The 22,172-nt window shown below is 36.4% G+C and overlaps 4 protein-coding genes across 4 annotated transcripts; 3 read left to right on the plus strand and 1 right to left on the minus strand.

Annotated features, from left to right (window-relative positions):
- The first annotated feature begins 477 nt into the window (after positions 1-477).
- Positions 478-1,594, plus strand: LOC133704298 (uncharacterized). Its single transcript, XM_062129095.1, has one exon. It carries the CDS (start codon positions 594-596, stop codon positions 1,164-1,166), a length of 573 nt encoding a protein of 190 aa, XP_061985079.1. The 5' UTR covers positions 478-593; the 3' UTR covers positions 1,167-1,594.
- Positions 1,595-6,065: 4,471 nt separating this feature from the next.
- Positions 6,066-11,344, plus strand: LOC133705748 (ubiquitin receptor RAD23d-like). Its single transcript, XM_062131131.1, has 12 exons — positions 6,066-6,321; positions 6,807-6,968; positions 7,357-7,410; positions 7,649-7,713; positions 7,825-7,872; positions 8,042-8,216; positions 8,892-9,041; positions 9,131-9,199; positions 9,294-9,341; positions 9,415-9,524; positions 9,602-9,680; positions 9,876-11,344. The coding sequence occupies exons 1-12, from the start codon at positions 6,256-6,258 to the stop codon at positions 9,984-9,986; spliced, it is 1,137 nt and encodes a 378-aa protein (XP_061987115.1). The 5' UTR covers positions 6,066-6,255; the 3' UTR covers positions 9,987-11,344.
- Positions 11,345-12,882: 1,538 nt separating this feature from the next.
- LOC133705582 (ACD11 homolog protein) lies at positions 12,883-15,406 on the plus strand. Its single transcript, XM_062130870.1, has 4 exons — positions 12,883-13,336; positions 13,463-13,635; positions 13,836-13,981; positions 14,772-15,406. Exons 1-4 carry the CDS (start codon positions 13,007-13,009, stop codon positions 14,876-14,878), a joined length of 756 nt encoding a protein of 251 aa, XP_061986854.1. The 5' UTR covers positions 12,883-13,006; the 3' UTR covers positions 14,879-15,406.
- Positions 15,407-15,751: 345 nt separating this feature from the next.
- Positions 15,752-19,469, minus strand: LOC133705581 (dihydrolipoyllysine-residue acetyltransferase component 4 of pyruvate dehydrogenase complex, chloroplastic-like). The gene is made up of 6 exons (XM_062130869.1): positions 18,242-19,469; positions 17,957-18,148; positions 17,531-17,618; positions 17,345-17,415; positions 17,165-17,248; positions 15,752-16,114 (listed from the first exon to the last, which is right to left on the minus strand). The coding sequence occupies exons 1-6, from the start codon at positions 19,100-19,102 to the stop codon at positions 16,010-16,012; spliced, it is 1,401 nt and encodes a 466-aa protein (XP_061986853.1). The 5' UTR covers positions 19,103-19,469; the 3' UTR covers positions 15,752-16,009.
- Between the last annotated feature and the right edge of the window lie 2,703 nt (positions 19,470-22,172).

The following is a 22,172-nucleotide window of genomic DNA, read 5'->3' on the forward strand; positions in this document are numbered from 1 at the left end:
TTGATTATTCTCAACTATAATAAATCTAAATTGCGAGGGGTTCAAATGACCTGACCAAAATACCCCTCTCCAAGACTTAACCCCCAATTCAATTCCTCACCAAACAAACAAGCAAGCAACACCCAATCACCCACCAAGCAACAACCACCACCCTTTTAGAGCCGAGCCGAGCCGAAAACCACGAAGGGTCTGGAAAGCCACAAGCAAGCTGCGATTAATAGGCGCGTGGGTCCCATCGAGACCGGACTTCAAAACAGATTTCAAAGCAGTTAATTAATAAAATAAAAAGAAGTGTAATAGTTGAAAAATGAAACCCCTGGACCGAATAAAAAAAGAAAGAAAGCAAGACGTCCGTGATGGCCTCTGTATTTGCTCCAACCACGCGCCCGCCTTTCACATCATTACACACTCTCTGTCTGTTTCTTTCTTTCTCGCTCCTCTTTCTCTCTCTACATTGTCTCCTTATATAAGCTTCTCATTTGTTTGCCGCTTATCGCCACCTCTCACAGCATTATTATTCTCTCTTCTAAAAGCGAACCCTAGTCCTAGCGGTTTCTTTATCTCTTTCATCTTATAAGTTCCAACCTGTCTACATGGAAGAGCTGCAAAACCATAAAAAGCGAGTCAGGGATGGCTCGGATGAGTCGGATTTGGATTTTCCGGAGGTTAAGAAAATCAGGGACGATCTATTCGGTCTCCTCGATGACTCGGACCCCGACTCACTGGGTCAGGATCTAGACTCGGTCATGAAAAGTTTCGAACAAGAGATTTCCGCGTCTTCCTCATCCCCGGTGCCTGTCGTCGACCTGACCTCTGAATCCGGCGAGTCCCAGCCGGATCTTGGCTTTCTTCTAGAAGCTTCCGATGATGAACTCGGCTTGCCTCCTTCGTCAATCAATTTGTCGAGTGGGGAAGTCAAGGGTGGGGTAGAGATTGAGTTGGCCCGAGTTGACTCTGCCCAGTCGTCCGGGGTCGGCGGTGAGTTGTGGGGGTTTGAGGACCAGATCCCGACTTATGACTCGTTCGGGCTTGCAGTAGGAGATAGTAATTATAGCAGTGATTACGTGGGGTTCGATGACTCGTTGTTCGAGTACTCTAATGTTTGTTTCGACTCGTCCGATTTCTCGGATTTGTCGTGGCGGTTGGGTGGCATGCCGGCCGAGTAATTAAATTGGGAACTCGGTTGTCATTGATAAGAAACGATGCCGTCAACCCTTTATTTTTGTAAATTCTTTTTTCTGCTTTTTTTTTTTAAAAAAACTAGAGAACAGGAATTAAATTTAAAGGATATATATTTAGGGGTAGAATTATAAAATGAAAGATTCCGTGACTACGAGGCGAGGAATTCGTTCGTTTATTTTTTTTTTATGCTGCTGGGGATTACGATGTTTTCGTGAGTCTCTTGGATGCCTTTTGACGAACCTTGTTCCTAAGAAGTGGCAAATAAACGGAATTCAACCGCTCCTCGCTCAATCTCTTCCGTGGTTCAGAATATAAAAAATTATTCTCATCAATGCCCTCACTGTACAGGAGTAGCTTAATCTACTCTCTAGAAATCAAGAAAGATTCTTTAACAAGAAAATATTCGTTTGCATTTGGCGTGGCTGGCAATTGAAAGAAACGGTCGTTCAATTCAAATATTATTTTTCCATATGGCAAATTATAATTTATTCGAAGAAAAAGAACCGACAGCTGGGTTTGGTGTTACCAGTGTTACCTCCATGGTTATAAACTTTAAAAATATTACCGAGCTTTGCCTTCGAAAACGTTACCGAAAACAACGTTATGGAAATATGAATATTGATTATTTTTTTTCAATTTACCCTTTTATTTTTTTACCATCTCTCTCTATTTATTTTTTTATTTTTCTTTTTAATTTCATTCCCAAACTATTTTCAACAAGCATTCGGGTTGTTTTGGGTTGGTAAAGTCCTTTCGTCCAAATTCTTCACTGTTCTTCTTGCCTTTTTTTAATCTAAAGCACCGTAGATCTATTCCAATGACTGAAAAAACACAATCCCAATATCAATAGACATTTTCATTACATTTGAAAAATAAATAAATAAAAACGCAATTTCACATTAAAGCATGGATCTATTTTTCATGGGCATTTCGAGACCCTAAGCTATCTTCAACAAGTTCTATAAAGATTGAAAGCTATTGTTCGAGGTAAAAATCGAATAAAAAAGTTACTGGATTGTCGCGATTCCGCGAGCTTCTTTCTCCTCGATTTCACTTTATACCCCCCTCTGAAGGTGTGGTGGTAAATAGGCAATTCTGAAAATTCTGATTTTTATATGGAAGGTTCACAATTGACAACGTGATTATTGAAGGATCATAGTGAAACTTTGCTTGAAGAACTTCTTTTTGTGCACAAGTGGTCTAAATGCCGTGGTTTTATAGCCAATTTTAACAGTGCATTTTGGAGAAAATGTTTTGTGATCTGTACTTTCCGTATTAGTTTTAACCAGCTATTTGACATGTCTATTTATAAATTGAGAAGTTTATATGTTTATTTAAATAAATCAATTAATGATTATTTGTTTCAATGAATAAAAAAATGTTAATGTTTTTATTTGAATCATGCTATGAGTTTAAATAATTATTTTTCATGCAAAAATAAATATGTAAATGTTATTAATGTATTTTTTAACTTTGAGTAAAAAATATAACTGTCAATTAAAAATTTAATACTTATATATAATAAAATAAAATGTATGCATAAATAAAAATGTGTAAGATATCAAAATAATTTTAATATAGTACAAAAATAAAAAAAATGTTGCAAACTTTTAGTTTTGTGTAATAACTTTTGAAGAAAAAATATGTAATGAAAAAAGAAAAAAACACAAAAGAATAAACATAAAAACAAAAAAAAAATAGTATAAATTTAGTTTAGAATGATAAATATTTCAAGTATAAAAGATTGAAAAATAATATTTTTTCTAAAAGACAAGTGTTAAGATAATAAAGGAAAAACTAAAAAAAATATTAAATAATAATAATAATAAATAAACTAAATATTATATATTATTGATCTGTAAGAATATAGTCGATGCTGATAAAATTTCACACTGCACCGAGTGATTGGTCATGTACTATTAAAAATAAATTCACCGACACATAAAAAGTGAAAATAATATTTTTATCTTATCCATCTTTTTCTTTGAAATGGAGCTCATAGTGTAATTAATAGCGTGCTTACTGCATGTTATTCTTTCAATACCGTTAAACTTCTTGAATAACCATCCCAATTCCCTTTAATATTTTTTAAATATCTATATATTTTTTTATTTCAAATAAAAACATTTAGATTTGGTGTTGAGAAAAACAAAATAGAAAGGGATGTTCTTTTCTATTTTTTTATTCACAAACAATGAATATTTAGAAAGAGATCATGCTATATTGTATTTGATTTATAAAGGAGTTGTTGGTATGACTGGATGGAACTGCACTTAATATTTCAATTTCTAGATATAAATGAGATCAATTCTTGTAAAAAAAATTAAAAAATTAAAATACCATTCAACTTGTATGCCACCACAGCAGTTGAATGGAACTCAATATGGTTTAAGTTCTTTTTATTTTTATATTTTAAAGATGTTTTTGATTTTTTTTAAATTAATATTTTTAGATATTTTCATATCATTTTAATATATTAATATTAAAAATATTTTTTTTATTTTAATATATTTTTTAATATTTTTTTTTAAATAATCACGTATTTTTAAACTTTTAAACACCTTTTTAAACTGATACGAGACCATTCCTCTAGCTTCTTCTTCTTTTTTCCTTGAATGTTCAAAAATCAAACAAGGGCTTTCATTGAAAACAATCAGCAACGAATATTTTATCAGAAAATCTCATTCAACGTTTTCTTTCCGGAAGCTTCTCTTGATGTGAAATAAAGCTGTCATGGTAGTATACGTTGAAAGGGGGGGGGGGGGGATGGATATTTGTAAAGTACATGGCCCTTTCCGGTCTGGATAACTTGAAAGCAAAGACTACTGGACTAGCATGAAAGATGATTTCTAACTAGCTTAAAAGAAATTCTCTCCAGGGAGAGGAGTGAGAGAGGGAAAGACTAGGACCCAGGAGATCGATGAGAGAACAACTGATAGAGGTTGAGTGCCAAGTTTCGTTTTGTTCGGCTTGTTTGATCAACTTAAATTAGGTATAAGATTCTATATATAACATCAGCCATGACGTGTGATATTAATGGCTGAATATGTCACACATTAACTAGTGCAAAAGGTTGGATTGTTGTGTAATCAAAGAACTTCATAGCGTTAAAATAAAAGCATAAGAATGGGCTGTGAAAGATCTTGGAAAAGGACACGCATAGAGCCTCTAACAGGGCCGGCACGATAGGCTATTGTGGATGCTTCCGCGGCTGGCGAAGACGAAGAAACAGGAAAATTAAAAGCCACCCCCATAGATAGCTGATATGTTTTCGTAAGCCTCTGATAATGGTCAAGCTTTGTAGCTGAAGCTACCTCCCTCTAATTCTCCGAGCTAGGCGTCACATGATTCGTATGAATGTATTAATTATATGAAGGTTTTTTTCTCTGGGTGATCATGCTAGGCTAGCCAGGTTTTTCTGACCAAATTGCATGTGTGAAGAGAATCCCGAAATTTAAATTTCACGTGTTTCATACTCAAAATACTTGAAAAACTAGAAGTCTCGGAAGGGATCCAGAAAGACTCGTAAGGGAAATTTAAATACTAGAAGATTATTTCTAGGCAACACAAAATGAGTGTACAAATAAACTAACCAAACATCCTAACAAAGACATTAACCTAAGATTCATGATGCTTTTACAGATAAGGTTAATTATATATATAATTAAGCTAATTCTTTAAGAAATCAGTGACGACTAAAATCTAATATCTCAAACTAGATGAGTTTCTCTTCTCATCTTCCGAACCAATTACCTGAAGGTACTCGTACGTTTGATGAACGATCAAACACTCATTAAAAAAACAAACAGAGCAGGAGCAAGAGAAAGAGGGAGAAATTTTTTTAAAAAATAATCATAAATAGGATATACCAATGTCTCCGTTTTTACTGGGCTTAGGGAAGCATCGGGCTCTGTTGCAACAGGCCCGTAAATCATTGTTGCTCTGCTAATAAAAAGGTGGGCTAGAATGGGCCCATTAAAGAATGGTTGCCCTGCAAATGAAAAGGGTGGGCTGCAGGTTCCCCTGGTCACAAAGCTGAAGATCTGGGCCTTTTGTGATCTGATGACAGTGTCTATTGATACCTCATACCCGTGTCGCAGCAAATTATTTTTCTCTTCTACGTTCAAGCATCTTTGAAAATTAAATTTACTTTCTTGGAGTAGGTTTACTTCCAATGCTATGCTTTTATGTACCATTCAAATCCCAAAAAAAATAAAAAAATGATTTATTATGAATGTTCTAATTAGAGTGTCGATGAGCTACTATAAAACACATCTGAAATACATAATATTATCTTAAATAATTAAATAAATATCAAAACTACTTGTCTGACAATCCTAGAAGAGTTTATCTTGAGATCTTTTGGTGTTGTGACAAATTTTGTTGTCTCTCCAATCACATAGAAAAAACTATTTGGTCAGTTAAATTTTGTTTTTTACAATAATCTATACGTAATTACATTTTAAATATTAATTTTATAGAAATTAAAATAATTTATTTTTCATTAACAAAATATACTTTTTATTTATTTTGTATATAAAATTCTATTTCCAAAATATTATTAACAAAACATATATTTTTTTAATTTTTTTTTTTAAATCACAGCTTGTTTTTTAATATTTGTTTTTAACCATAAGCTACCAAATGCCAAACACAAAGTTAAGTTTTTCATAACGACTACACATCCTCGAAAGTCCAAAACTCCGAAAAGTTCAAATCCTAAACACTACTCTACTATCCTGAACACAAGCTGCTTCCATATGCTCCATCCTTACTTGCCACTTGGCAAATCTTCACCTGTCCGATCTAATCATACCCCCACGTGTCGCCCCAGATCTTTCCCAACCCCTCACCGAAAAATATAAGAAAAGAAAGAAAATCCACACGACAACAAATTGCCAGAATACCCTCATATATTCTTAACTTGTTTGATTTCGTGCCTACCTTTAACATCGAGCATCGCTCTTTTGGGCACAGTAGCAGCATATACATATATATATAAAACCCTTGCGGATCGGAGAGTAGAAACTCGAAGTCGAGAGTGGAGATCGCGAATAAGACAAAGAAAGAAGGATGAAGATTTTTGTTAAGACCCTGAAAGGCAGCACTTTTGACATCGAAGTTAAACCTGAAGACACGGTTCGCATTTCTTTTTTCGCTATTCCAATCCAATACGCTAGGGTTTTTTTTAACTGCGTTTGTCTTTCTGCTCATGTCCTGTAATCGAATAGCCTAATTGTAGAATTGAATTAAGACTTTTTCTTTATTTTAATTATGATTTTTTTTATGTGTATCAGTTGTTAGTTTAAATTTAAGCTGCTGTTTGAGCTAGTGTTTTTAGTAGTGACTTTGGGAATTATGTGGACTGATGCTCCCATTGTGTGAATTTAGGTTTTCTTTCCATAGTTTATGTCGGAATTATACAATCTACGTTGTTTTTGTTTCTCCTAAAAAATTAACTGACTGAACGCTTCTTTTTTGAGTTAGAACGGGGTATGGGTCAATTGTATGAAGTGGTCCTATTTACTGAATCACTGATAACATTATAATTTGAATTTTGTTTCCTGTTTGTTCGGTTTTATTCCTACTATTTGGTTTGTCATATGTATTGCTGTTGTGTTCAGGTTGCTGATGTCAAAAAGAAAATAGAAACAGCTCAAGGGGTAGCCGTTTATCCTGCTGAGCAGCAAATGCTTATTCACCAGGCGAAAGTTCTTAAAGATAACACCACTTTGGATGAAAATAAAATTGTTGAAAATAGTTTTGTTGTTATCATGTTATCGAAGGTGAGATTTGTTTCTCTTGTGCTCTCTTTTGAATCCTGTTCTCTCCACATTTAATCTGAACTTGCAAGACATGCACACACAACGCCAGCAAAGTACTTACCATGTTTTTACTTGTAGATTGATTTTTAACTTGGAGAATAGCCATGTATCTTGTTATGTTGTACTCCTTCTGCGTAGAACTATTTACTTCATGCGTGCATTGTCCATGCTTTATATTGTAGCGAGTGGTTTAGAGTTATGTTTTTGCTTTGTATGTGTCAAAACTATTTATTTCAATGCTTTCCTTTTGCTACATTCTCCAAATATCATTGATGTGTTATATTGTGATGTTTATATTTTCAGGTTTCTTACTTGGTTTTGTTCTAATTGTTTGCTTTAAAAATATTAGACTAAGAGCTCATCCGGTGATGGTTCAACTGCACCAACTGCCCCTACCACTAAGGTAATAACATTGCAGTTGTTGTTTGTGATGCTTTTGCAACTTGCACCAAACAGCTAGTACGAGGGCTTAAATAGCACAAACGCTGCTGTGAAAAGCCCTTGTCAATTCATATATAAAGTTCTTGCTACAGGCACACTGGTCATAATATTTTATTGGTCTCAATTAGAAATATTTTTTAGTAAAAGGCTCCCTTCTACCACTCTATTCACCGTCTTGAATTAAACTGGTGCTTATGCAGGCACCTACAACAAGTACCCCGGCATCAACAACAGCACCTCAAGCTCCCACATTGACCTCTGCACCGTGAGTCTAAGGGCTCGATGCCATTGCTGTCTGCAAAGTTGTTGGCTTCTCTAAGATATCAATGTCTTGCATTCTGCTGTCTGCTCATTTTTATATGTTCTCACTTAACAGGCCAGCATCTGCTCCTGCTCCTGCTCTGGTTTCTTCAGTTGCTGCTGCGTACGTATTCTATTCCTTCTTTAGTTAGTGGTTTGTCTTGTTTGAACCATGCAACGTGCCTTCAATCCTTTTGTTCTCTTTGAGACCTCTCTCCCATTTTATCTCTTAAACACAGTTTCCTTCTTCTTCTTTTTTTCTTTTGAAAGTTTGGCATTATTTGTTGAATCAGGTCAGACTATGTTTATGGCCAAGCGGCATCTAGTCTGGTTGCTGGAAGTAACTTGGAGGTAGCAGTCCAGCAAATTCTTGACATGGGTGGAGGGACTTGGGATAGAGATACTGTTGTTCATGCTCTTCGGGCTGCTTACAATAATCCAGAGAGAGCCATTGAATATTTATATTCTGTAAGTTGTCTATTTAGGAGATTCTTTTAAAAAAAAAATTGCCGAGGAGGGCTAGTGGATTTATTATTTTGTTATTGGAGAATATATTGAACCATTGCTGGCTAATTATTTCTTGAAAGTGCTTGGTGGGTTTTGCTTCTGCTACAAGAAGATTCAGGAGTGGGCCTAATAATAGTTTGGTGCATGTTCATGTGATATTTATTTTGCTGAAGGATATAACTAGAGAACTATATATGTAGATTATGTAAGTTAATTGCACGTATTATTGCCAATGAAGAACTTTATGTGTGATGTATTTGATGCTGCTCTCTAGATCTAATTATATGAATTGCGACATGTTCCATTGCATAATATCTTAGAAGAAACGAGCTGCTTGGACTTGCATGACTTAAACTGTTCTTTGGAATAATTTTGAATTTTCAGGAAGTGATTGAGCAGCAGTTGTTAATAAGAACAATTATTTGTTGTTGATTTCTTTCTGAAATTCCTGTTGATCAACTTTTTTCTGTCCAGTCTCTTCATTGCTTTTGCTCAAACATCCAAGCCAAGGAGGGTCTCTTAAGTATGCCATTTATGTGTTCTTTTTAAACATTCTGCATGTTTGGAGTGCTCCCTTATCTTTGTGTGTGTAATTTTCATTTTGTTGTTCCCAACTTTGGTATTTGCAAATAACAGGGTATCCCAGAACAAGCAGAAGCTCCACCAGTGGCTCAAATCCCTATAGGTGGGCAAGCGCCTGCAGCCCAGCCCCAGCAGCATCCAACACAAACTGCTGCAGTTCCTTCTGGTGGACCAAATGCAAATCCTTTAGATCTTTTCCCACAGGTAGTTGTTATGTAACCGATTACTGGTCAATTATGTGAGATTTTCTGAGTGTTTTGACTCTAAAAGTGATAATTTTTTCCCGCTCATAGGGCCTTCCCAACGTGGGTTCAGGTGCTGGTGGAGCAGGAACTCTTGATTTTTTGCGGAACAGTCAACAGGTCTCTCTTTCTCCTCTCTGTCTGTTTCTTACTGATGCCTTTTGACTGATGCATAACCGATGGCAATGAAATTTTATCCTGTGATTATTGCCAGTTCCAAGCCTTGCGAGCTATGGTGCAGGCTAACCCGCAGATACTGCAGGTTCTTTTCTTACCTCCTCTTGTTATTTAATTTTCCCTCTTAATAGGTTGTGTTAATTCCTTCTGTTTGTCAGCCTATGCTTCAAGAGCTGGGAAAACAAAATCCTCACTTAATGAGGCTTATTCAAGAGCACCAAGATGATTTTCTCCGCTTGATCAATGAACCTGTTGAAAGTGGAGAGGGGTAAGATTATTATTTTTGTTCTTTCCATACTAGTTATGCTATTTTGTTTTGCTCATTTGTTTTTCATATGCCTATAGGAATGTGTTGGGGCAGCTTGCTGCAGCAATGCCACAAGCTGTAACAGTCACTCCTGAGGAGCGCGAGGCAATAGAACGTGTAAGTTCTGCATCATTTTTACAGTAAATTTAATCTTGTGAACCATGCTTTTTAAGATTTTAATGACTTTACTTTTAAACTGTTTTTTATTTATTTATTTTCATTAAATTATGTCTAGTTTTTAAAGTTGCGTGGATGCTTTTGTCTGCCTGAATGATTATTAATAACCTTTTTTTGACATCGTTACCATTTCAGCTTGAAGCTATGGGTTTTGATCGTGCACTTGTATTGGAGGTATTCTTTGCCTGCAACAAGAACGAGGAGCTGGCTGCCAACTACCTCTTAGATCACATGCATGAGTTTTGAGGATTGATTTGGTGGAAGTGAAGTCAATCCTTATGTCCTCTGGAAAAATGTTTCTTTTTATTTACTATTTTAACCCTTTTATATATTCCCCCAACTTTATTTTAATATCAAGTTTGGAGCTCTATGATGTGAAGTGTCTGGACAGGAACAAGATGTAACGTTCCTACCTCGCTCTCTCCTTGGTTAGGGTTCTTACATCTATATACATGGTTGTCTTGGTAAATTTGATTTTTCTATGTAAATTTCGGTTCTGTCTGGACTCTGATGCCATCTAACAAATTCACCGAGATTTCTCCGAACAGCGGGCCTAAGCAGTCCTATGACACTGCTTCCTAACGTCTATTTTGTTCTGCATGTTCAGTGTTTTGCTGTGCTTGAACAGTGATGGTGTTTTTCTGTAATTTGTATTCTCCTTCCTGGGAAGCTGATGAGGGATGGTCGTGGCAAGCTATCTTGGGTTGGAAATATATTCTGCATCAAGGGATGAAAAAGCACTGTTAACCTGTATGTTATGCTCAAGGTACCTGTAGAAAGGCTACTGCTTCAGGCCATTGACAGTGTCAGAGCCTATCAGAGAGGTATTTCTGTGACTGCAAGGGCGAGGTATCACTTTTATAACTTGTGTACATCGATCTTGAATTGGAGTTTCTGAAGCAAGCTTCTTCAAAGGTACCTACTATTATTTATATGAAAGCTCCAACCGGAAATTAGAGTCATACTTCAGGTTCGTCGGCTCACAAACGGACTTTCTGAGGTGATATTTATAATATATTTGGTGGGGTACTTCACACAGCAGAAGAGAAGATAAGCCCACCGTATTTCTAACTTCCAAGACAAGATTCTTTAGTAGGTGGACATTACCTTCGGGGCGCCATTTGAAGCTTCATCTCAGTACGTATCATCAATTTATTATGCATGATGAGTTGAGTTGAAGGTCCCAATACTGCAGTGTCCTTGGTAGAAAGAACCACGCAGAAAGAGGAGCGTTCCCTCGCAGGTTTTGGGCTTCTGTTACGGTATTAAACATTCATGGGGTATTTGAGGGCTTCGAAGGACATGGTCCGGCCGGAAGCTAGAAGTCTATTCCTTTGGTGTCTCTCTAGTGCACAAGGTGAACACTAGCTCTCTGCCGAGTGAAATAAATTGGTATTTTTAGAAGGAGATTTTCTAGTAGATGCAGTGATAGCAATGTTTTGAATAGCTCAACACATTATTGGATAAATACCAGTTTTTTTATGGGTTATATTCTCATGTAAAAGTTTGTGTATTGAATTAGATTATGGATTTGGTATTATTTTCATATCTTCTACACAACATATAAATTTATGTGTTGGCTTTATTCAAGCTATTTCAAGGAAGGTATCATGTATGTAAACTTCCGATCCGATGACCGTGAAAATCGAAAGCCTTTCTTTTCTAAATAATGTCACGTAAACCTCAAAATTGCAAGGCAAATCAGATGATTCTCTCCTAAGAACAAAATCAATCAAGACCTGGGAATTGTCCGGTTAATGAAGGCAAAGCAAATGTCTTTGATGCCCTAGAACATTGGTTGCAGTGCATTCAAGTCTGTTAAAGGACACCTTATAATAATTATTTTATAGCCAATTAATTGCCCAAACACATATTGGGTATGTTTTATAAAAATTACATATAAGTTGTTGTTAGATTATTGTTTTATAAAAATAAGATAACGCATCTATTGAATCAAAAATTAGATGTGAAATTGAGATTTTCTTAGCAGACACATTGGTGAAGTGACGGGCTAAGCTTTATACAGACCGGTTTCAGATCAAAATTTCCCAACACCACTTTTTTATATGTAAAAATTAATATTTTAATTTAGTCGTAGTGGTTTATTTTATTCTGGAAAATTCTCAGTTAGTATAGAATAATAATTAAAATATCTTTCTATACAATCTATTAGAGTGAGAAGGAACCTTTTTTAAAAAGGTTCCAATTTGCTATTGCATTAAAAAAGAGTCCCCACTAACCAGCAAAGCTAGTGGACAGAGCGGAGCCAAAATAATTTTTTTTGTTTAAAAATATTTTTTAATATTAGCATATTAAAACTGAAAAAAAATATATAATAGGAAGAAAAAAACATAAAAAATTTATTTTTTAAAAAATTACTTCTAAAAATATGAAAGTTGACATTTATTTAAGATAGGCATTGTGGTGGAAAATGACATGTCGGTCGGGTTGTTGATTGTCAAACAAAACCGTCTCACCTGTTTCCTATCTGTTCAGGACTTCGGAAACTTCTGATGGAATTGGAATCCCAAACACCATTCTTGGAATTTTCTTTTCCCCGTTAAAGACTCCGAGGTCCCTTGACTGAAGCTTCCCAGCACGGTGCCTTCCCATAAATGAAAAATAAAATTCCCAAAACCAAGTTCGTCGAAAAAAGGAGGGAAGGAATTAAGAGCTCGAGGGCCCATTAGGCTTTTGAAGGGGCCGTCATCAGTCTACTTTTTACCTATAACATAAACCCTTCAAGTTTTAGCTACAAGAAGACCATGGGCTGATAGCCCAATAAAACAAATTTTGTCCAGAGCAGAGAAGAGCCACCTTCTGACGGACCTTAACCTTGCAAGAAAAAACAGACTCAGAGTCTCAACGGCCCAAGAAAGAAAGAGATTTGAATAATCACAGCATGATTCTTCATGATCTCTCGATTCTCTCCTGCTAAAATAGAATATTTATTATTACTGTTATTTTTTTTTTTCCCTAGGCAGACCGCAAGTCAAGCAGAACCTTCCCAGTTTCTCAAGCCACTGGCCTCACAATTCCACGCTTTTATTCCCTTTCCAATGACAAAAAAGAACCGAGTAAGAGAGAACCAACAAAGAAACCTCACGCAACTTTCATTTATGTCGTCGCTTATTATTCCAATTCTCCTTTAGTTTTCAACGGAAGAACTTTCTCGTTCAACTCTTGACAAATTCAAAAGGCAAAATAACACCGTGTGAAAGAATAAGAATCGATCATTTATAAAAGGAAACCCACCACCATCAACAATGATGCCGCCTCCACCACGCTCTTCCACAACATTATACAGCCAACAACAACACGAAGCACAAGACGACTTTGTTGTTGAAGAGGAGGCTACGGAAGCCAACATGACCACAACGACAAAAACAAGAGCAAAAACACCCTTATCGGAGATTGTAGAGGCGTTTGAGGAGCTAGCAAAATCTCTGAATTCTCGGAGGATCAGAAATTCAGACAACGGAGCTGGAGGAGAGCTTAGATTGGATGCGTTCTCTAAAACATGCTCTTTGGTCTCTGTTCTTTTCAGCTGCCTCGGTCTTGCCTTTCGATTCGCCGAGTCCGAGTACGTTGCCAAGGTTCTTCCATTCTCCTTCATTTCTCTCCTCAAATCTTCCGTTTCTTTTCTTTTTTCCTTTATTTTTTAAAAACATTTGCTTTATTTACTCTCTTTTTTTTGCCTGACACTTGATGCATACATTCAGGTGCGTGATCTTGTGGAAGCATCGAAGGAGTATAACACTTTACAAACTATACTCGATCTAGATGTTGCAAATGGCACAGTAAGAACATCAGGCAGTCATTCACGTAATTTACGTCGAGTCAGGCAGGGTCTTGACCTTATCAGGGCTTTGTTTGAACAGTTTCTGTCTACAAAGTACGTCCATCCCCTTTCAATTTTTCTTTTCCCTTTCCTTTTTTTCAACATCCATAGCATGTTTTTCTGGTAAAATGGATTAGTTATTTTGCGTTAATGCTTTATGCAATGGATTGAATCGCATTTCATGTGTCAGCAGTTTAATATTTCCTAAGGCTCTGCGTTAGTGCATTCTAACATTTAGGTTGTTACTTTTATAGTGATTACTCTTTAAGAGAAGCAGCAACAACAGCTTATTCACAAGTTTGTGCACCATACCATACATGGGCTATCAGGACAGCGGTTTATGCTGGCATGTATACTCTCCCAACTAGGGACCAACTTCTACTGAATCTCAATGAAACTGGTGAGTACATTTTAATTATCGTAAACCTTTGTATAGGCTAGGAACTATAAGGGATATGATTGCGGTGATGGTTTAATTAGAAATATGAACCTTGAGGTTCCTTAAAATCTCTAAAATCTTAACATCGGGCAACATTTTCTTAAGGAAGGAAGGAAGTTTATGGACTAAATTTCGTGAACTTCTGTCTGTTTGAAAACCAATGGGAATAGGGAATAAAGTAAGCTGTAGTCAGAATGTCTGTTTCCATGAATGTAGAGCAACGCATCCAATACAGGAAAGAGAAAGAGGGCAGTATCTAAATTTATATGTTATGCAACCCCTAAATTTTCTGTAAAATCTCATTTACTCGTAAAAGAGAGAGATTGGTTGTTTACTAAAAGTGCAGTTTCTCTTTCGACTAATTCAATCAACTTGGTTACCATTTATGACTGTTGAATGCGTATAAATTTGTATGGAGAACTGGAGAAGAGAGGAAGTATTTTTACTCTTCGGCTAGTCTCACTAAATAGATCCCATGGACTCAAGAATTGTTGGCATCTTAGTTTTCAGTTCACTAAATGGACAGGTAAAATTTTTTAAAGCAATCAATCAAAAAAAAAAAATTATATGCCACCGAGTCGGAGAAGTTCGCATCGCGGTGCCCTTTTATGCTAAATGGCATTCTTCTATTTTCTTCACAAATGAGCTTTTTAATTGTAGCTTCAATTGAAAACATGTTACCACGGAGATCGGTTGAATTCAAATTTAGCCTCCATGGGGAGATCTAACTTCTGTTGTAATTTTGATGCAGAACATTCAGCAGAGAAGAACATGAGAAGGTATATCAATGCCTCACTTCCAGTCATCGAGTATATTGATAGGCTTTACATTTCCAGGAATATCCGCTTGGACTGGTAATTTTGACCTGTTACGGGAATGTCACCTAATGCAAGGGTTTTCTGACATGGCTGCATTCCTATGCCGGCTATTTTGAGTCAGTCGTTCTGACTTACTCAGGCAGTTGCTAAGCATTCTCCGGTTGACAGCAGCTGTAGTCGATATCTATTTTTTAATGGAGAAAGAACATCACATGATTTGTAAATAAATAGCTGTCTCGAAACAATAATTTTATGTGCCGGGCAATGCGATGGCCAGTGCAACACAATCGTATTGTTGACGGAATGTCTGTTGGTTATTAATCACCAACAAAATCATATGATTATGTAATATCATAGTTAGCAATAGATCAAACACTACTGAATCCTTCAGCAATATGTTAGATTGTCTGGTGGCTTAACCTTGAACCACCATAAAATCGAGGGAAGGCTTTGTTAAGGATGTTAAGGACATAGTCGTAGGGAAGGCTTTGTCTTCGCTTGCGTTGTCTGGTGAATCAGAAAAGCTCAATGCAAATGACCTCTTGACTGGGATTCAGAACGTAGCAAATGACTTCTTTAAGTTTCTGTCCAAGAGATGTAGTTCTGGTAGTGAATGTGAATCTTTTTTTCTCGAACGGACGAAATCTAGTAGTTCTGAAAGTCGTATATCATGAAAACTTATAATCCAAATAGCATGCATAGGCTACTTGTGGAACCAACCTCTGAATCACATTCAGGTTTTACCGTTTCTTTTTTCCAATTGTTGTTGTGGGGGAAAATGCTTAATTGTCTTGAGTATGCCTCATAACCAATCTAAAAGAACAAATTAACTCAGGATACCCACAGTTTATCCAAATTTATACCTCAAAAGATCGATGCAAATGCTACGTTTGTGGCAAAACATCACCCTGGCTTCTGTCAAAAACTTTCAACTAGCTTGTTATTTTCATCTTTAAAATTATACTCAACAGTATTTGTAATGAAATGCGTAGAAAATCACGACAAAAGGAAACTAAGGCACTGCAAAACCATCTTCCAGTGCCCAGTGTTCTGCTCAATAGACATGCCATCATCTCATCGAAGACCAAAGCATATGCCATCATCTCATCGAAGACCAAAGCATTGAAGCCAAAATCAACAGCATTCTTTCTATAAAAATTCATCACAGCATTTATAATGTCAGGCTCTCTGGGTTCTCCACAATCCTAGCAAAGGTCTTAAGGAAGGCAGCCAAGTCAGCACCATAGACGATTCGGTGATCGGCTGTCACATTCACCTGAAGAGAACCAAATAATTTAGTTGGAGTATCCTACAGAATCATTTGCTAGGAAGGAAATCTGAAAGGCACTTCCACTAAAATCCATGGAGCTCTATTGTGTTTGATGTTTGACTTCATCTAACAACCAAATAGCAATATATTTCGATTTTCAAGAATATCAAATAACATATAACCTACAAAGGGAAAGCAAAGGGACCTAACACATGGCAATCTCATCAGAAATAAGATATAATAATCTATAACGGAGGATAGGTGCCAGGGACCATAAATAATCAGAGCAACATCAAAGCAGGGCTTTGTTCCCCTCCAGAGAGCAGAGATTCACTTATATGACTTTTCCCTTGATATGCCCCCCCCCCCCCTTAAAGAAGATCGAATGACTTGCAAGAACAAACAGCTATTTATTGATAAGCATGATGTGAAGCTATTACCTTGATTACAAGATGATAGAAAGCAAACTTAGTAAAAGGCTTAGAACACTTTGCTTGCCTTTCAAGTTAAAATCTAGTCGAAATATCATTTTCCAGTGACTATTGTTTCAATTAGCAACTGGTGAGTTTTTTCAAGAACAGTATTCCAAGAAAAAGAAACATTATGATCGCTATTCATGTAAATTGCTTCCTATGCCTATAATTTCAAAATTAATTCTATTTTGCATACTCTGATGATATAGTCACAAAATAATTTCAAGGAGACAAGAAGGCCAACCGTTTGAACATGTGACAACCATACAGGTATTGCATAATCCCCAATGAAGATTGAAACTAAATAATTATGAAACAAGGGTCACTTAAAATCATTTAACTAACCCAATGCCCCTGCTCCTCTGTGCACAAACTCAGACAGACCCCATGGGAAAATAGATATATCGACCACAAAAAAGAAGATTGAGAAACTTTCCAATGCACTTTGAGTGGAAAAAAGTGGATTCCTTCTTGTAAGATAATTCAAAGATGTAAGAAAAATATTCTGCTGTGATCTACAATTTTGTCATCCGTTTGTTTATTTTCAGACAGAAACTTATAAGAGAATGGAAATCGCACTCACCAGCATTTTATTTTTAACGCTGAAGAATCCATCTTTATCAGCCAACACAGCTGGTTTTGATGCTCCAACAGCCATGATAGCCCCCTGAACATTGTTTCCAATTTTTTAGCAAATCTCTAAAAAAATCAGGAGGGAGTTCCCCAACTAACAGAAATAAAAAGCCTATCTATCACCACTCACGTGGCCTGGAGGAAGGATGGCATCAAATCTGTCTACTCCAAACATTCCTAAATTGGATACAGTGAAAGTCCCTGCGTACATACAGAGTTAGAATTATTGCTCCAAAAAGATTTTTAACCCGGATTCAAGCCCTTAATAAGGTAAGGAGAGACACAGACACGGAGAAATAACTCTTATGATAAAAACCTGAATTATACTCGTGGGGCTGAAGTTGTTTTGCTCGGGCCTTCTCCACCAACTCTTTCCATTTTTTAGATAACAAGTACAGATCCAACTACAACAACAAAGCATTTTACCCATTAGAACTGAAAATAGTCATGTGCCAGAAACCGATACAAAATCAATCATCCATGAATAAAAAGAAAATCATAATATCATATGCATTTAAGTGCGTGTTTGGCAGTGTAGTTGCGGGTGTTTTTCAAATAACTTTTCGTGTTAAAATGCATGCCAATAATATTTTTTCATTTTTTAAAAATTATTTTTAATATCAGCACATCAAAACGATCCAAAAACATGTAAATTATATTAAATTTTAACAAAAAAAAAATTTAATTTTTTAAAAATGCAGCCAGAGCCTCGTTCCAAACGTTGCCTTAATAATCAGACTACCTTATCAGCGTCCTGAAGAACAGGGGTTATCAACCCACCATTGATTGCCACTGCCACTGCAATGTTAATGTTACTGTTGTACGTAAAGCTCTTGCCATCTTTACAGCTTGCATTGACAACTGGATGCTGAACAAGTGCCATCGCTGCAGCTTTTGCCAACAATGCAGTCATTGTCACACCCTTGGGTTTAACCTGAAAATAACCATAAACTCACACATTTCAAATCATCAAAAGCCAAATTCAGTAAAATTATCGTTCCAGACAAAATTAACAAAATCATTTTACCTTGTCGTGAAATGCATCAAGAGCATCAGTTATCACTGGATACCCAACCCTAAAAGTCGGAACGGAAAGACTCTCCACCATATTTTTTGAAACAGCCGCTTGCATTGTCGTGAATGGCACAATATTTGACCCCGGTAGAGGAGGAGGGACTGAAGAACTCGTTGCAGCCTTAACCGTGGCAGCAAGACTCTCACTCGGCTTCGAAACAGCAATCCCCGCAGCTGCCTCCACGTCAGCAGGAGTAACCCTCCCATACGGGCCCGTTCCAACCACTTTATTAATATCCACCTTATGCTGCTTCGCCAATTTCTTCGCAAACGGGGTCACAGTCGTCTTCCTCGGCCCCTCAGGTGCAGCCGGTGGTTGCGAGATTGCAGGAGCAGGAGTGGAAGTGGCCGGAGGAGGAGTGGGAGTAACAGTTTCTGCTACAGGTGGAGTTGAACCACTTGCTTTCGAGGCAGCTTTCGCCTTGGCTTCCGCAATTTCCTCTTCAGTTTCAGCTAAAAGTCCAATTGGAGCGCCAACAGGAGCGGTTTCGCCCTCGGGGACTACGATTGCGGCGAGAATGCCATCGTAGAAGGTCTCGACATCCATGTCGGCTTTATCAGATTCGACGACTACGACGCTTTCGCCTTTGGACAGAAGGTCGCCTTCGGATTTAATCCAGGAGACGATCTTTCCCTCGGTCATGGTAGAGCTGAGAGCAGGCATGAAGATCTCACGGATCTTGGCATTGACTCTGAAGGAATTGGGATTTGTTTTGCGGTGGGAGACAGTGGACGGGAGGCGAGGGAGGGAAGGGGAGAGAGAGGAGGAGAAGTTGTTGATTGGGGTTTTGGAGAGGAATGGAGTGGAAGCCATTGGTGGACTGAGATAGATTGGATAGTGTGTGTTAATGGAAAAGAGATGAAAACGAAATGAAGGGAAATAGTGGAAGAAGGAAAAAGGAAGAACTAAAGAGAGGGAGGGGGCGGAGATGACGAGGTGATGAAGTCGGTTGGATGGAAGATTTGAGCTACAAGACAGCAACCCCACCCCCCTACTGTGTTTACCATCGCCCCCGAGCTTTTTTTCCCTTTGATTTTATTGAAGGAGATTCTGGATGGTATGGAGAATGCTTGTAATGTGATCTTATTTTCTATTTTTCCCCGGTGATAGCTTCATCTGTATAGTAACAAACCAGTAGGCAAGCATCACCCGCAATGCTCTGGGAACTGCTCCTGGAACATGGTTCTAATTTTTTATTGATTATTAATATAATTAAATATTAAAATTAAAGTCGGTCAAAATTAGGGGGAATTCTTTTTTATAATGTTTTAGTTTAATGTGGGTGTCTCACCCGCTTGAGTCAACTTGCATGTACCTCGACTAATCCCATGGATCCTGAAGTTATCGACAATATAAGCTTCTAGTAGCCATCATATAAGCAACCACATGGCTCGAATCTGAAACCACAAAGGGAACAAATCTCTTAATTCCAAATTCTTACCTTTAGGCGACTACTTATATGGTTTGAATAGATTTTTAATGATTAAGTGATGATTAATTTAAAATCTAACAAATTAAAATTTTTAAGTTTCAAAAATTAAAAATTTTAGTTCGAAAATTCAAAAACTCCATTGAATGGTTGGTTTTCTTAACCCTGGAGCTAGATGGCTCCATGGATTTTCAAATAGAGCTTTGGCAATGGCATGGATGAGGAAAGGGGTAATGTTTAGTTCCAATAATAAATTTCTGCTCCCATGGACGAACTATTTATATTTTCAAATTTTTTTTTTTTTTTTTCAAATATTCATCGCACACGTGGTTGCGACTTGTGAATGCATGAGAATTTATCTTTAAAATACAATATATTTAAGAATTGAAAATTTCTCAATTTTTAGATTTACCGCAGGTTTGAAAAACTCGTTGAATATGTTTTTCATGGCATTCTTCACCAGTTGTCCAGCATGTAATGGTATAATCATCGATTCGCTAAATTTTAAGATTTATTTACTTTAAATTATTTTTTTATATTTTTAATTTATTTTATTGTGACATGTCAGAAATTAATTTTATAAAATAAAAAAATATTTTAATATATTTTCAAATAAAACATACTTTAAAACAAAATCTCTTAATTTACCAAATACCCCTGAACTCTTAAAACAAAGCAATCCAAACAGTCGATGTCTAGGATTCAGCCCAATACAGAGAGGCCGTATCATGGAATATTAGATCTGAAAACATGGGCCCAGCAGCAGCCACGACGACGAGTCGAGTTCAAACAGGAACATCTTTCCGGCCAGGCTTAGGTTGGTTGCATTTTGATAAAAAGTTAAAAACCCAGAAGGTACACACCCGCACACAAATTAGTGCACAGGGAGCCCAGACCATTTTTTTAAGAAAGAAGAACGCTTCTAAAAAGGTTATCTTTGATCAGATCTTAGCAAGACATGCACATTCAAATTAACACTTTTTTTTTGTTTTTTTTTTATTCGAGAAAACCCTACCTCCCAGAAAACGTACTTTATGGGTCCAGGTGAATGAGTAAAACTCTGGCTGCTCCAGGCTCTTACAAGAGGTGCACGTCCTGACTCGAATTCGAGACTTGTTATGCAAATCTCAAATCCTTTATCATCACGTCATACTCTTTAGAGACCATTCAAATTAACACGTTTCTTAAAAAACATATATTTTGAGTTGACGCGTCCATCAAAAGTTTTTTTTTTTCTCTCGGGATTTAAATTTTAAAACTATGATGGAGGATATTATCTATTCACCAATCAATTTAAACTTCCATGTAACACGTAGCTTATTTAGGTTTGAGCAGCCCCTCGTGGGTTCCTAGCATGTTTGAATCCTAGTATGTATCTGGATCCATTTTCATCTTTTATGAGTTTGGATTGTCATACCCGAACCCAACATATTTGAGTTTAGACAATGTGTTTATGCTCACTTTCAATTCTAATAGGCTTAAACATGATACTCGAGCCCAGGTGAAAATTTTTGAGACTCTATGCAAGTCTTATATTGGTTTATATTAATCAAATACTTATTATTTCAAGTATAATACAACTCAAAAAATCACAATAATAAAATTATACTCAAGATTCTCATTTTCACAAAATGACAAGACTCGTGAGTTATAAATATACCATGAGACTTTCAAAATAAATATTCATGATCTCTTCATTCTTTACTGCACATATATTTTTATAACATCTCTCTCTCAAATATTACTGTATATCTCTTTATAAAATATTATTGCATTTATCTTTTTGTAAAGTTGCTGATTTTATCATTGAAGAGTTCCCGTATCCATAAAAAATAATCTCTTATAGGTGCCAGCTACCGATCACCTAACTTACCATACATCAGCTGTTACGAATTACTAATTATTTAGGCTTTTTATACCAAGTCATTAAATGCATTAATTATATAAAAAAAATCAAATTATTTGAATAAAAAACTCAACTAAACTCGTTTTTTCTGTTTTAATTTTCATGACGCGTCAAGTACCATACAAATTGGATAAAGGCACCGTGTTTTTTCTGTTTCCCTGAAGTTGGGTACCTTCCATGAAATTTTGCCGTGGATATACCTGTAGCTTTCCTTCCCTCGCAGTGAATTTGCAAAACTAAACTCGTTTTCTTTTTTTCCTTTCCAGTTTCCACCTTCTGCCAACCTTTTTTCCCTGCACTCATATGTCGAGCACATTAAAAAAAATTGCATGGACGTTAATAACCCTTTTTGTTAGGTCAAAAAAAAATCAAAAAACTCAAAATCAAATAAAAAAAACTTTTCTAAACCCCATCTAATTTTTAAAAAACATTAGAGTTCCCAACCATTCCCATGTAACTCTTGTTTTCAGGAAGAAACCACTGGCATCACGATTGATTTTTCTTTATAAGCGAGAATGTGATTGGCTGATAACTTCTTTTTTTTTTGT

Source organism: Populus nigra, chromosome 10 (genome assembly GCF_951802175.1).
Source record: "Populus nigra chromosome 10, ddPopNigr1.1, whole genome shotgun sequence".
NCBI classification, from domain to species: Eukaryota; Viridiplantae; Streptophyta; class Magnoliopsida; order Malpighiales; family Salicaceae; genus Populus; species Populus nigra.

What these genes read in the sequence shown, in the direction of transcription:
- LOC133704298 (XM_062129095.1), top strand. Translation starts at nt 594, where the DNA reads ATGGAAGAGCTGCAAAACCATAAAAAGCGAGTCAGGGATGGCTCGGAT.
- LOC133705748 (XM_062131131.1), top strand. Translation starts at nt 6,256, where the DNA reads ATGAAGATTTTTGTTAAGACCCTGAAAGGCAGCACTTTTGACATCGAA. An exon ending in GTTTCTTCAGTTGCTGCTGC is followed by an intron (nt 7,873 to 8,041) that starts GTACGTATTCTA and finishes TTGTTGAATCAG; the next exon opens with GTCAGACTATGTTTATGGCC. An exon ending in CTTTAGATCTTTTCCCACAG is followed by an intron (nt 9,042 to 9,130) that starts GTAGTTGTTATG and finishes TCCCGCTCATAG; the next exon opens with GGCCTTCCCAACGTGGGTTC.
- LOC133705582 (XM_062130870.1), top strand. Translation starts at nt 13,007, where the DNA reads ATGATGCCGCCTCCACCACGCTCTTCCACAACATTATACAGCCAACAA. An exon ending in AGTCCGAGTACGTTGCCAAG is followed by an intron (nt 13,337 to 13,462) that starts GTTCTTCCATTC and finishes GCATACATTCAG; the next exon opens with GTGCGTGATCTTGTGGAAGC. An exon ending in ACTGAATCTCAATGAAACTG is followed by an intron (nt 13,982 to 14,771) that starts GTGAGTACATTT and finishes ATTTTGATGCAG; the next exon opens with AACATTCAGCAGAGAAGAAC.
- LOC133705581 (XM_062130869.1), bottom strand. Translation starts at nt 19,102, where the DNA reads ATGGCTTCCACTCCATTCCTCTCCAAAACCCCAATCAACAACTTCTCC. An exon ending in GCCCCACGAGTATAATTCAG is followed by an intron (nt 17,416 to 17,530) that starts GTTTTTATCATA and finishes GTATGTACGCAG; the next exon opens with GGACTTTCACTGTATCCAAT. An exon ending in CCATCCTTCCTCCAGGCCAC is followed by an intron (nt 17,249 to 17,344) that starts GTGAGTGGTGAT and finishes AACAATGTTCAG; the next exon opens with GGGGCTATCATGGCTGTTGG.